The 14,678-nt window shown below is 43.8% G+C and overlaps 1 protein-coding gene across 3 annotated transcripts in view; it reads right to left on the bottom strand.

Annotated features, from left to right (window-relative positions):
* LOC137437456 (radial spoke head protein 4 homolog A) overlaps positions 1-12,988 on the bottom strand; it is a 55,364-nt gene extending 42,376 nt beyond the window's left edge. For 2 of the 3 annotated variants that reach the window (XM_068131793.2, XM_068131794.2), the window contains exons 1-3: positions 12,761-12,988; positions 11,224-11,446; positions 3,526-3,805 (exon numbers count right to left, since the gene is read on the bottom strand). In XM_068131793.2, coding sequence (XP_067987894.2) covers positions 3,526-3,805; positions 11,224-11,446; positions 12,761-12,849 — 592 coding nt within the window. In that variant the 5' untranslated portion in view covers positions 12,850-12,988. Of the gene's footprint in view, positions 1-3,493; positions 3,806-11,223; positions 11,447-12,760 lie in introns of all 3 variants that reach the window. The other variant, XM_078766848.1, reaches the window with a different exon arrangement.
* Between the last annotated feature and the right edge of the window lie 1,690 nt (positions 12,989-14,678).

Here is a 14,678-nt window from a genome sequence, read left to right as displayed (position 1 = left end):
GTGGTGGAATTGCCGTTATTCACCGACAAGACATCAAGACCAACCTCATCTCCATCTCATCTGCTCCATCATTTGAACACCTGGCTTTTAAACTCTCTGGTCACACACAGTCAGTCATGGCTGTTGTCTACCGCCCTCCCAAACCACACCCATCATTCCTGTCTGACTTCTCCTACTTTCTGACCCAGCTATGTTCCCTCTCCCCCTCAATCCTCCTCCTTGGTGATTTCAATATCCACATGGACTCCACTGACTCCACACTAACCACTGACTTCACTGATTTACTCACCTGCTTTAACCTCACTCAACATGTCAACTTTCCTACCCATAACCGTGGTCACATTTTGGACCTTGTCTGCTCTACTGGACTAATTTTGCACCATCTCTCTGGCTCCGACCTCACTCTCTCTGACCACCTAGCCATCACTCTGACCATCAACATCCCCACCCCAGCACCAAGGCATTATCGCACTATCAACTTCCGTAAGCTAAACGCTCTTTCACCGACCTCATTCTCATCGACCCTCTCTGAAAAAATGTCCACTTCTCCCTTCGTTGACCTCCACACCCCTTCTGACCTCACTGACTACTACAACCACACTCTCTCCTCCTGCCTTGACCAACTTGCGCCTATAAAAACCAAAACAGTTTCTTTCACCCATTCTGCTCCCTGGTTTACCCCTGAACTCCGCCTGATGAAAACTCGTGCTCGCCAACTTGAAAGACTCCGCAATAAAACAGGTCTCACAGTTCACTCCCAGGCCTACAAGGACCACATACAACACTATAAAGATGCCCTCTCCCGTGCCCGCTCCGCCTACTACTCTCAAATTATCCACTCTGGCTCCGGAAACCCAAAAGCACTCTTCTCTACAATAAACAAACTCCTCAGCCCCCTGAACACCACCACCCAGTCATTCACAATAGACAACTGCATCTCCTTCCTTTCATTCTTCCAACGCAAAATTGAAAACATCTACAACAGCTTGACCACCGCCGCACCCGCTCCCCCTCAAACCACCTGCCCCCCCTTATCCTGCCATCCCCTGTCTCAATTCTCCCCAGTCTCCCCTACTGACCTCTCTGAACTCCTCATCGGAATGAAAACTGCCACCTGCACTCTTGACCCCATCCCCTCCAGCTTTGTCAAGGCCTCCCTTCCTGCTCTCTCTCCACTTATCATTGCAACAATAAACTCCTCCCTGTCTACAGGCATCGTCCCACCATCCCTCAAAATTGCTGCTGTTACCCCCATTCTGAAAAAACCTGGACTAAACCCTGACACCCTAAATAACTTCAGACCCATCTCCAACCTACCCTTTCTGTCAAAGGTTTTGGAACGCGCTGTAGCCACTCAACTCAAACATCACCTCTCTGCCAATAACCTGTATGAAACATTCCAATCCGGATTCCGCTCCAACCACAGTACTGAAACTGCTCTCCTCAAAATCACCAACGACCTTCTCCTCTCCTCTGACGCTGGCAACCTCAACATTCTCATCCTCCTCGACCTCAGCGCCGCCTTTGACACCATCGATCACACCATCCTCCTCACCCGACTTGAAACCACCTTTAACATTACCGGCACTGCCCTCTCTTGGATTAAATCATACCTCTCTGACAGACGTCAGTTCATCTCCATCAATAACTGCAAATCCCCTACTGCTCCCCTCCCCCAAGGTGTCCCCCAAGGTTCAGTTCTTGGCCCCCTCCTCTTCATCCTTTGCCTGTCCCCCCTCGGTCACTTAATCCGCCGTCATGGTCTCCAATTCCACTGCTTCGCCGATGACATCCAGCTTTTCATCTCCACCAAGTCCATCTCCACCGCCACCCACTCTATCCTGACAAACTGCATCACTGAAATAAAATCCTGGCTTCAAATCAACTTCCTCAAACTTAACTGTGATAAATCTGAAATAATCATCATTGGCCCAAAAACGCTCACCAAGTCCACCCATAACTTTGCCCTCAACATCGACAGTTTCCCAGTATCCACCTCCCCTCACATCCGGAATCTTGGCATCATCTTTGACCAAACCCTCTCCTTCGACAAATACACTAAACAGATCACAAAGACAGCCTTCTTTCACCTGAAAAACATCGCCCGTCTCCGTCCATCCCTCTCCTCCGTGGCTGCAGAAACCCTCATCCACGCCTTCATCACTTCCCGTCTGGACTACTGCAATAGCCTCCTTTATGGTTCACCCTCAACAATCACCAATAAACTCCAATACATTCAGAACTCCGCTGCCCGTCTACTCACCCATTCCCGGACCCGTGACCACATCACCCCCGTCCTTTACAAGCTTCACTGGCTCCCCATCTCCCAGAGAATCCAGTACAAAATCCTCCTCTTGACCTACAAAGCCCTCCATAACCTGGCCCCATCCTACCTGGCTGACCTCCTCTCCAGACACACTCCCACCCGCAACCTCCGCTCTGCTGGTACCAACCTCCTGACCCCCCCCCCCCCCCCCCCCATCCGGACCAAATTTAGATCCTGGGGGGACAGGGCCTTCTCCATCGCTGCTCCCACCCTCTGGAACTCGCTACCTCACACCATCAGAGACTCCTCCTCACTCACCACATTCAAAACATCACTCAAGACCCACCTGTTCAACACTGCATTCAACATTTAACCCACAGCATCTAACCCCTGACTATCTCCTCTCCTTCTCCCTCCTTTGTGCTTTGAATATTTCCCTATTGATTCTTCTTTTTTTGCAATTGTTTTTATGTTTTGCTATGCATTATGTTTTGCACTCTGTCAAAGCGTCTTTGGGCTTCCTGAAAAGCGCTATATAAAATAAATGCATTATTATTATTATTATCCAAAACCTTGATCTTTTCTACCCCTGTTAATTCACTCCAAATCCACTTTTTTGAAATAACTTCTTCTTTCCTCGAAGAAGCAGTGTCCATGTGTTTTCTACCTCTCCCACCCCACACCCCCTTCCTTCCCATGCCTCCTCCCCCCAAGCCCCCTCCCTCCCACAGATCTCCCGATGTCCCTGATCTCTACTGTTGTACTTGTGTGCTTCCCTCTCTCTCCCCATCTTGTCTCCCGCTCCCTTTATTGTATGTTGTGTGTGTCCATTTTTATTTTTTTGTGATTAATGTTACAAAAGCCTCGATCTTGTATGCAAAAAAACTTCAATATCGTGTTCTAAAAGATCCCTATTTTCACGTGTTTTGCTTCGTGTGTTTCACGTGTTTGTTTGTGTTTCACACTGAATGAAAAACGTAAAGGCATAGCATGCAGATTGTGATACATGACAGTTTCAACGTTATGTCCAGCCTGAACGCATAGGAATCAAAATGGCGGTGTCAGCCGTCGTACTGCCATAATGACATTACATCACCCCTGTCATGTGACCAGATCCTCAGCTCTGATTGGTGTACGTTTGAGGGGACATACATACATACATACATACGGACAGACAAACACTGTTCTAGACGGCTTTGCCCTATGGGCTATGCTGTAAAAACTTACACATTCTGTGTGATGATTTTGAGATGAAATACCTTCTTCATATGTATCATGTGCACCCAACTCTTGCTCCTCCTCTTCCTCCTCCTCCCAGTCCGTCATTTCAACCTCAGCCACAAGATAATTGCTGTTTGTGCCAAGAATCTTGCCCCAGAAGCGACAGTGGTCCATTGGGTGATTTTGAGTGAGCTCTTTCAGGGACATCATTACACGAACAGCTTCATTTTTGTCCAGCATCACCCCGGCCTGTTCAAAGTAGTTGGCTATCTCGAGCAAGTTTGGAAGTGGCAGTTCCATGGCATCTGGCAAAGGGGGCTGAGCAATAGCAGGTGTTTCCACTTATTGTCATCTCACAATCATGATAATAAAATACCAATTATATTTTATAACTTATAAATAATCATGCATTAGTCTTTGTAAACTTGGAAAAATTGGAAAAACAATATAGCCTATTTTACTCCCAGGGGTCCCAGGACCTTCGAACGGACAGACGGACATTTGGTGAATTATAGTAAGATAAATCGGGCAAAATTTAAGCCGAGCTCCTTCCCACATATACTTGGCAAAAAAAGAAACGCAAGTTTTTATGTCAAACCCTATCCTACCCAACCCTACCCTAACAACTCGTGGCATTGTCGTCTGCTGAGTGAATTCGGTTCAAGCCTCCATGGACCATAGACTACCACAGGAACATCAACATTCTTATGCAATTTAGCCTTGGAAGCCACAGTAAGTGATTGTTTGAAAATCCATTCAACCCCCATTGTGGTGGTTCAGTGAGGCATGATGCTCAAGAAATGTGGTTTGAAAATACAGGTGCTAAAAATGGTATTACAAATCTTTGTCATTGATAATTTGTGCACAACAATGCACATTAAAAAAATGCGTCTTCTCAACTTGTGTTTCTTTTTTTGCCAAGTATACATTCCCCTTTTCTTCTGCCCACCCCTCCCAACTTCTGTCCCTATTCTCCAACTTTACTTGTTTTTTTCTCCATATGAAACATGTAAATAATCCACTCTCAGAGTGGATTATTCATAAATTCCTAAATTCCACTCTCAGAAAGCCTCAACAATCAATATTTCGAACACATAAAACAAGGGGAGCTAGAATGAGCAATCAAAGATTGTATATCATCTCCAGGATTTGTTTTGTGTGGTTTTATAGTATGTATTACATAGACATACTCACATTCTATTTGTAAAATACGTACCACACTTTATATACACATGTACTCACATTCTTATTGTACATACTTTATAAAGGTAATTGGTTTTAAAAAAAGTGTACTACTGGCTACCACTTGGTGGCATTGGTGACCGAGCATTCTGTGCAGACAAACAAAACAGACAAACAAACAAACAATAAATATGTTGTGCATAGCACGATACTTGCAAAAACCATAAAATAAGTTGTTGGCCCATGAAGACCTCAAAAATACTTGGTGGTTGCATTCATTGTCCAGATATGCAAATCCTCTTCAAATTTCAAGTTAATTGGATGAAAGTTGAGCATTTTAGAAACTTGGCCTATGTTGACTTTTTGGCCTAGGTTGACCTTTTGGCCAATGTTGACCTCAAAAATACTCAGAAGTTGAATTCAGTGACCATATATGCAAGTCCTCTTCAAATTTCAAGTCAATCGGATGAAAATTGAGGATTTTAGAAATTTGAAAAAGTTGGTGACCTTTAGCCTATGTTGACCTATTGACCGTTTGACCCCAAAAACAATAGGCTTCTTGCTCATCACCAACTCTCCCATTTGATGAAGTTTTGTGAAGATCAGTTGAAAATTGTGACCTGTAGGCGACTGACATACAGACAGACAAACAGACAGAATGAAAAATCACTCGTAGAGCGACACTTGGCAAAATAGAACAAAGTAGAATGGCACTCAGTAGAGCATCCTTTTTACCGTACAAATAATTGGTGGTTTAATTCTGTGACCTGATGTGCAAATCGTCTTCAAATTTTAAGTTCATCGGATGAAAATTGACAGTTTTAGAAATTTGACCTATGTTGACTTCAAAAATAGTTGGCAGTTGGTTTCAGTAAGCTGATATGCAAATCCTATTCATATTTCAAGTCCTTCCGCTTCCGGTTCCTCGGGCGAGGAAGCGTCCGTCAAGCTCTCCACGTCATCAAAGTAAAGTATTTTCCCATTCGTGTCTTTGTCAAATTTCCACTGATTATTTTTACTGTGTATGTGTTACTGTGTGTTTCTAGTTTGGTCTTGGTTTTGTAATTCGTGCAAACTTGTGTGTAATTAGTCAATTCTTTGTTCACACCGCTTGTGCAGCCTGGTCCCTCGAGGCTTCCCTCCCCCGTCGGTATTTTGTAAACTTAAGTTATTTCCTTCGCTGTATTGCTTTTTTCTTTGATTTGATTTTCTCCCCCTACCTCTCACGAACATCTTACCCTTTGTCTAACGTTTCAAATACATATATTTTTTTTTCCTCCTCTCCTCGTGGTCCCGCCCATGACCGGTCCCTGCATGTTGGCTCGCCCCGCCCCCTTCATCTCATTTTTCTTCTACCTCTCCAGCCGATACTCACCTTTCCAATTCTAGTTTCCACCATACTCATTCAACCCTTTCTCCTTTCTCAGATCCATGTCCTCACTTCAGGGACTTTTTCCCAGATTGTTTTTTATGGTTGTGTTTAAATTCCCCTGCCGTGTTTTATTCAGTGGTTTATTACAACAAGCTGTTTTTCTTCCGACTTAAAATGCTTTTTTCAATTTCCTCATCAAATCATTCCATTTCCAAAAAAAATTAAATCTCTTACAGTTCTTCCTTTCTACATTCTCTAACCTCACCTTCATTCTACCCCTCCTCTATCATTTTCAAACGGATCTCTGACTTGAAAATCACAATAAATCCAGTTTGTAATAAATGTTCGTTTGTCATTAATCGTCCACTTTCTAAACTCTCCCCTCACCCCTCCCTTTGAATTCTCCCCCCTCCCCTCCTAAACCCCCGCGCCTCGCTCCTCTCCTCATAAACTCCTCCTCGCCCCTCCCCTCCAAATCTTCCCCCTTTCCCCTCCCATTCTAATCTCCCCCCTCCTCCTCCACTTCAAATCTCCCCCCTCACCCCTCCTCTTCAGATCTCCCCATTCACCTCTCCTCAGTGAAAGACACATGAAAGCCCACTTGGAGTTTGCAAAAAAGCACCGAAAGGACTCTCAGACTGTGAGAAACAAGATTTTGTGGTCTGATGAAACCAAGACTGAACTGTTTGGCTTCCGTCTGGCCACTCTGCCATAAAGCCCAGATCGGTGGAGTGTTGCACTGATGTTTGTCCTTCTGGAAGTTTCTCCCATCTCCACACAGGATCTCTGGAGCTCAGCCAGAGTGACCATCTGGTTCTTGGTCACCTCTCTTACCAAGGCCCTTCTCCCCCGATTGCTCAGTTTGGCCGGGCGGCCAGCTCGGGGAAGAGTCCTGGTTGTTCCAAACTTCTTCCATTTAAGAATTATGGAGGCCACTGTGCTCTTGGGAACCTTCAATGCAGCAGAATTTTTTTTTGTAGGCTTCCCCAAATCTGCGCCTCGACACAATCCTGTCTCTGAGCTCTGCAGGCAGTTCCTTCGACCTCATGGCTTGGTTTTTGCTCTGATATGCATTGTCAGCTGTGAGACTTTATATAGACAGGTGTGTGCCTTTCCAAATCATGTCCAATCAATTGAATTTACCACAGGTGGACTCCAATCAAGGTGTAGAAACGTCTCAAAGATGATCAAGAGAAATGGGAGGCACCTGAGCTAAATTTCAAGTGTCATAGCAAAGGGTATGAATACTTATGTCAGTGATATTTCAGTTTTTTCTTTTTAATAAATTTGCGAAACTTTCTAAAATCCTGTTTTCTCTTTGTCATTATGGGGTATCGAGTGTAGATTGATGAGGGAAAAAAATCAATTTAAACGATTTCAGCAAAAGGCTGCAACATAACAAAATGTGAAAAAAGTCAAGGGGTCTGAATACTTTCTGAATGCACTGTATCTCTCTGAAAAAACCATCTGGACAACCATCCTATCTACTTTCTGAACAATCCTATTGAAGAAGTTCTGTCATTCAAGCTTTTAGGTCTCACTATCTGCCATGATCTTTCCTGGGAAAACAACATTTCCAAGCTGGCCTCCAAAGCGAGTCGTCGTCTGGGCATCGTCCATCATGCAAAGTCCTTTCTGGGCACTTCTGAGCTTCTCACTACATACACAGCTTTCATCCGCAGCTCAATGGAATACTGCTCTCCCCTCCAGGCTGGTGCTCCTGCCTCACACCTAGCTTGGCTTCACGCGGGTGAAACTAAAGCATTCAGAATCATTGGAATCTCCCACGATGAAGCTGATTGTGAGGGCCTTTATCTCTCTCACCGCAGGCAGGTTGGTGGTCTATCTGTCTTCTACCGACTCCTCTCCGGCCTTGCTCCCCCTGCTATGTCTGTGCTCTGCCCCACAAATATTCCTGCAGGACGCACAAGATCTGCCAGCAACCCTCTTCTGGTGAAACTGCCAAAATCAAGACTCTCTGCTCACCTTCACTCTTTCATTCCTCTTTTCTCCCGCCTCTGGAACAAACTCCCACACTCTCTTCAATTCCTCTCCTCCCTCCAGGTCTTTAAAACAGCTGTTCACCACCATCTCTTATCTTCCCCCATCCAAAACCTTGATCTTTTCTACCCCGTTAAAAGAACCCAAATCCGCCTCTTTCAATCCCCAACTTATTTCCTGATAATCCTAGTAGTGTTCATTTGCTTTATACCGTGTACCCCTCCCTCCTTCCCCAGCCCTCCCTCTTTCACAGATCTACCGACGTCCCTGTTCGCTACTGTTGTTGTGCTTGTGTACTTCCCTCTCCTTCCCCCTCTTGTCTCCCACTCCCTTCATTATATGTTTTATGTGTCTGTGCATGCTTTCATGTTCAATGTGTTAGCTCTCACACGAGCCTCGATTCTATATACAAAAATAAAATCGGATGAAGATAAGAGTATATTAGAAATTTGAAAAAAGTGGTTGACCTTTGGCCTATGTTGGCATTCTGACCGATGTTGATCTCAAAATAGTTGGTTGAATTCAGTTTGCTGATCTCAAAATCCTATTCAAATTTCAAGTCAATCGGATGAAGATTGAGGATTTTAGAAATTTGAAAAAAAAGTGGTTGACCTTTGACTTATGTTGACCTTGTGACCTATGTTGATCTCACAAATTGTTGGTGGTTGAATTCAGTTCGCTGATATGAAAATTCGATTCAAATTTCAAGTCAATCGGATGAAAATTTATGATTTTAGAAATTTGAAATGGTTGTTCACCTTTGGACAATGTTGACCTTTTGGCCTATGCTGATCTCAAAAATAATTGGTGGTTGAATTCAGTTAAATGATACGTTAATCATATTCAAATTTCAAGTCAATCGGATGAAAATTGAGCGTTTTAGAAATTTGATGAGCGTTACGCCTAGGTCCCCCGTCGGTGAAGTCATCTGAGTTGACAAAGTGGAAGACGCAAGGCGGCCATCTTGGATTTTGACGTGGCGACCCCATTTTCAATAGCGTTCTCCCTTATGCGTAGATACACCCACACACCAGATTAGAAGTTAGTAGTTCGTTTATTTTTCAAGATATTTCGCTCACAAGGTTCAGACATATATATGGTGGCGGCCATCTTGGATTTTGACGTGGCGACCCAATTTTCAATAGCGTTCTTCCTTATGCCGAGATACACCCACACACCAAATTAGAAGTTGGTACTTCGCTTATTTTTCAAGATATTCCGCTCATAAGGTTCAGACATACGTGGCGGCGGCCATCCTGGATTTTGACGTGGGTTGCACCCACACACCAAATTAGAATTTGGTCCTTCGCTTACGCACGCATGCACGCACATACGCACGCATGGACGGACGCACGGACGCAGGGGAAAACCATAGTCCCCCTTTCGCTCCGCGGTGCGACGGGGGACAAAAAAGTTGGTGACCTATGGCCTGTGGTGGCCTTTTGACATATGTTGACCTTTGGCCAATGTTGATCTCCAAAATAGTTGGTGAATCCAGGTAGCTGTTTTGTAAATCATCTTCAAATTTCAAGTAAATCTGATGAAAATTGAGGATTTTAGAATTTTGAAAAAAGTGGTTGACCTTTGGCCTACGTTGACCTTTTCACCTCTTGACCTCAAAAATAAATAGGATTTTTCGGACCATGAGCTCTACTGTTTGGTGAAGTTTTGTGAAGATCGGTTTAAAATTGTGACCTTTATATATAGTATAAGTGAGGCAAGTATAAGTGAGCGGACAGACACACACACACACACACACACACACACACACACACACACACACACACACACACACACACACACACACACACACACACACACACACACACTCAAACCGGAGTGATCAACATACCTATCCCAAAAACATTTTGTTGCCAAGTAATTATGCACAAGACCGACCAATATACTTGAAAAATCTTCGATTTTCGCAAGGAACAAGAAATATGTCATGCATACTTGCTGCGAAATCCCGAAAATACGTTGGCGACCGTTGGCCTATTGTTGACCTCAAAAATAATGGTTGAATTCAATGACCTGATCCTCATCAAATTTCAAGTCAATCAGATGAAAATTGAGGATTTTATAAATTTGACAAAATTTATTGACCTTTGACCTTTGTTGACCTTTTGCCCTCAAAATCAATAGGCTTCTTCCTTATGACCAACTCTACCGTTTAGTGAAGTTTCATAAAGATCAGTTTAAAATTGCGACCTGTAGGCGATGAAAATACAAACAGACAAACAAGAAAGGCGTCGTGCAGAGCACGATTCTTGCAGAGCACGATCCTTGCAGAGCACGATCCTTGCAGAGCACGATTCTTGCAGAGCACGATTCTTGCAGAGCACGCTTCTTGCAGAGCACGATTCTTGCAGAGCACGATTCTTGCAGAGCACGATTCTTGCAGAATCCACACCCACCCTACTTCCCCCAAAAACGTTTCCATGGATACATCAACTTGTCCATTTCACTAGGATTAAAATTGACAATCTTCATCTAATAGAATCTCAGGGCAATCGGATGAAAATTGATGATTTTATAAGTTTGACCTTTGAACTTAAAATATTTGGTTTCCCAATTCAGTGAGACACTATGCAATTGGTGTTTAATTCTCAAGCCAATCAGATGAAAATTAATGATTTTAAAAGTTTGACCTTGAGCTGATCTTTGACCTTAAATAGTTGGTTTCCTAGTTGAAAGAGACCCTATGCAATAACTTTAATTTTCAAGTCAATCGGATGAAAAGGGATGATTTTCAGATGAAATTTGATGATTTTAGAAGTTTGACCTTTGACCTCAAAATAGTTGATTTCCCGATTCAGTGACTCAATATGCAAATGCCATTCCACTTTCACGTCAATCAGATTTTAGAAATTTGATGAAGATGACCTTTGACCTCAAAATCAAAAGGCTTCTCGGTTGTGACTATCGCTACAACTCGGTAATGTTTCAAGACGATCGGTTTAGATTTGCGACCTGTAGGCAAGCGACAAATAAACAAACAGGCAAACAGACAGACAAACAAATACAATAACACACAAGACAAACCAATATACAGTACTTGAAACATCTTCGATGAGATACTTCGCAAGTATCAAAGTGACCCAAACGTAATACACTTTCCACAGGCGAGGGCAAATACCCACACGTTCTAAGTGCTCAAGAGCTCATGCAGCATTCGTACCAAGTCCTCATCGAAGACTTCTTCTTCCCGTTTCCCAAAAATTCTGCACCAGGCCTTCGCTTGCTCCAAACCCACGACACAGGGTGCTTCGTCTCGCGGTGACGGCGAGGGACACACGAGTCTCTCTCGTTTGGCATCGCTGGATAGTGTTTCGAAGATGTCCGCAGCATCCGGTGTGCGCTCATCCAATATTCGAGTTAACACCTGCGTGACGTGCTCATACCTACAGAGGGGTGGGCACATCCATGCAGGTATCATTTGAAAACAAAATGCTAAAGGTACGAATCATGAAAAAATACACAAGAAGACGTCATGTCGAGCACGATGCTTGCAAAATCCACCCAGTTTATTGACTTAAACCAGTTTATTGACTTAACCCAGTTTATTGACTTAACCCAGTTTATTGACTTAATCCAGTTTATTGACTTAACCCAGTTTATTGACTTAACCCAGTTTATTGACTTAACCCAGTTTATTGACTTAACCCAGTTTATTGACTTAACCCAGTTTATTGACTTGTGTTTAGTAAAGATGGCTGAACTTCACCTCTGTGTTCAAATATTTTTCATTTTTGCGCGGAGGATTTCAATGAGTCCTTCAAAAGATTTGATACGTTTCTTTTGATGTTGAGTTTAGTTATTCTTATCCCCTCAGGTTTTTCGCTCCGCCCCTCCCCTCGCCCATAGGCGGGGCCGCTTTCTTGGCGCGATCTGCTTCGGGAGTCGCTCGTGAAACGCGCCCGACAGCTACCCTCAGGGCACTCGTGAGGCTAATCGATTCCGAGTATGGATTTATGGCGTCATCTTTGATCAGACTCGCTTATGAAATGGTTAACGGGGGGCTGAGGGAATAATGCCTTCTTGGCTGAGGGAATAATGCCTTCTTGGCTGAGGGAATAATGCCTTCTTGGCTGAGGGAATAATGCCTTCTTGGCTGAGGGAATAATGCCTTCTTGGCTGAGGGAATAATGCCTTCTTGGCTGAGGGAATAATGCCTTCTTGGCTGAGGGAATAATGCCTTCTTGGCTGAGGGAATAATGCCTTCTTGGCTGAGGGAATAATGCCTTCTTGGCTGAGGGAATAATGCCTTCTTGGCTGAGGGAATAATGCCTTCTTGGCTGAGGGAATAATGCCTTCTTGGCTGAGGGAATAATGCCTTCTTGGCTGAGGGAATAATGCCTTCTTGGCTGAGGAAAATATTCCGCAGATGATCGGTAAAAAACGAATATGGATTGATAAAAAATGATATTTGGGGTTCCTAATATTTAATAACACAATCGCAACGCAGATCTTTCAACACGGACTTTCGACAGTTAAACTAAACATTATGGAAGGATTTATTTGGGACTCATAACCACAACGATATATTTAAATATACACACTTATTATTTCATGAAGAAGGTTTTTTAAACTTCAATGTTTTACTTTTACCTCAACATAATAATACACATCACGGTAGAGTTTGTTTGTAAACTTGTGCACACCGTAGATACATTAATAAAATTACACTTCTTAAGAGTTATAATGAAGGAACTTACACACTAAGGCCGCTAGAGGAGCTTCCTTTCATCAGAAAAGATTTACCCCGCCTGACCGCTTGTTCCATCGCGCCATCATTGTCCGCCATCGACAAATCAATATCTCTATTCGCAATTTCACTTCTGCTGTTCACTTTATCGTTTAATCTCCTTTTAACGAGGAACGCCGCCACGTTATGCCTATGGTTATACCATCGTCATTGCAACCTGCCTTCGTCACGCAGTTGTAGTTGGTTAAAGGAAGCCGAAAATTATGTATTCTATGTAAGCTTTATTACATCTCACAGTTCATTAAAGATGTACTTTTGTGTATATTTATATGTTTATAAATTATCAAGGTAGGAGCGGCGGTCAGCCTATACACCGCCTCATTCAGCATTTCGTGCTATGTATTGTTACATTATATATATAACGAGTCATGTCGTTATAAACTTTCGTACATAATGAAGAAATAAGTAAATAACGTGTCATAAAGTAAATAATGACAACATTGGCACTAAAATCATCTGGGTTCGTCGTCGAAGCGGGGTCAAGGCCAGACAGAGCATTCTCCAGTTGGTCCAGGGGAGAGAATGCGAGATATCTGTTTGGGGAATGATCTCATAATTGTAAACACTTGGTTCAAACAACACAAGCATCGACTGTAGTCTGTACACATGGACTTCACCCCACGGGCAGCATGGAAATCAGATTGACTGCATTCTGATCAATAGAAGATGGAGAAATGGAGTGCAATCTGCCAACACTTATGGCTCGAATCGATGAGAGCCTCCATCATTGTGGCTCGAATCGATGAGAGCCTTCATCATTGTGGCTCGAATCGATGAGAGCCTCCATCGTTGTGGCTCGAATCGATGAGACCCTCCATCATTGTGGCTCGAATCGATGAAAGCCTCCATCATTGTGGCTCGAATCGATGAGAGCCTCCATCGTTATGGCTCGAATCGATGAGACCCTCCATCATTGTGGCTCGAATCGATGAGACCCTCCATCATTGTGGCTCGAATCGATGAGACCCTCCATCATTGTGGCTCAAATCGATGAGATCCTCCATCATTGTGGCTCGAATCGATGAGAGCCTTAATCGTTGTGGCTCGAATCGATGAGACCCTCCATCATTGTGGCTCGAATCGATGAGACCCTCCATCATTGTGGCTCGAATCGATGAGACCCTCCATCATTGTGGCTCGAATCGATGAGACCCTCCATCATTGTGGCTCGAATCGATGAGACCCTCTATCATTGTGGCTCGAATCGATGAGACCCTCTATCATTGTGGCTCGAATCGATGAGACCCTCTATCATTGTGGCTCGAATCGATGAGACCCTCTATCATTGTGGCTCGAATCGATGAGATCCTCCATCATTGTGGCTCGAATCGATGAGACCCTCTATCATTGTGGCTCGAATCGATGAGATCCTCCATCATTGTGGCTCGAATCGATGAGACCCTCCATCATTGTGGCTCGAATCGATGAGACCCTCCATCATTGTGGCTCGAATCGATGAGACCCTTTATCATTGTGGCTCAAATCGATGAGACCCTCCATCATTGTGGCTCGAATCGATGAGACCCTCCATCATTGTGGTTAATCGATGAGAGCCTCCATCCTTGTGGTTAATCGATGAGAGCCTCCATCCTTGTGGTTAATCGATGAGAACCTCCATAATTTTAGCTCGAATCGATGAGATCCTCCATCATTGTGGCTAATTTATGAGATCTTCCATCCTTGTGGCTCGAATCGATGAGATCCTCCATCCTTGTGGCTCGAATCGATGAGTTCCTCCATCATTGTGGCTAATCGATGAGAGCCTCCATAATTTTAGCTCGAATCGATGACATCCTCCATCATTGTGGCTAATTGTCGAGATCCTTCATCATTGAAGGATCGACAAGGCTTTCATCCGCAGCTCAATG

Source organism: Myxine glutinosa, chromosome 12, assembly GCF_964187855.1.
Source record: "Myxine glutinosa chromosome 12, kmMyxGlut1.1, whole genome shotgun sequence".
NCBI classification, from domain to species: Eukaryota; Metazoa; Chordata; class Myxini; order Myxiniformes; family Myxinidae; genus Myxine; species Myxine glutinosa.
The sequence above is the reverse complement of the archived record's forward strand: the minus strand, read 5'-3'. Positions and strand labels throughout refer to the sequence as shown.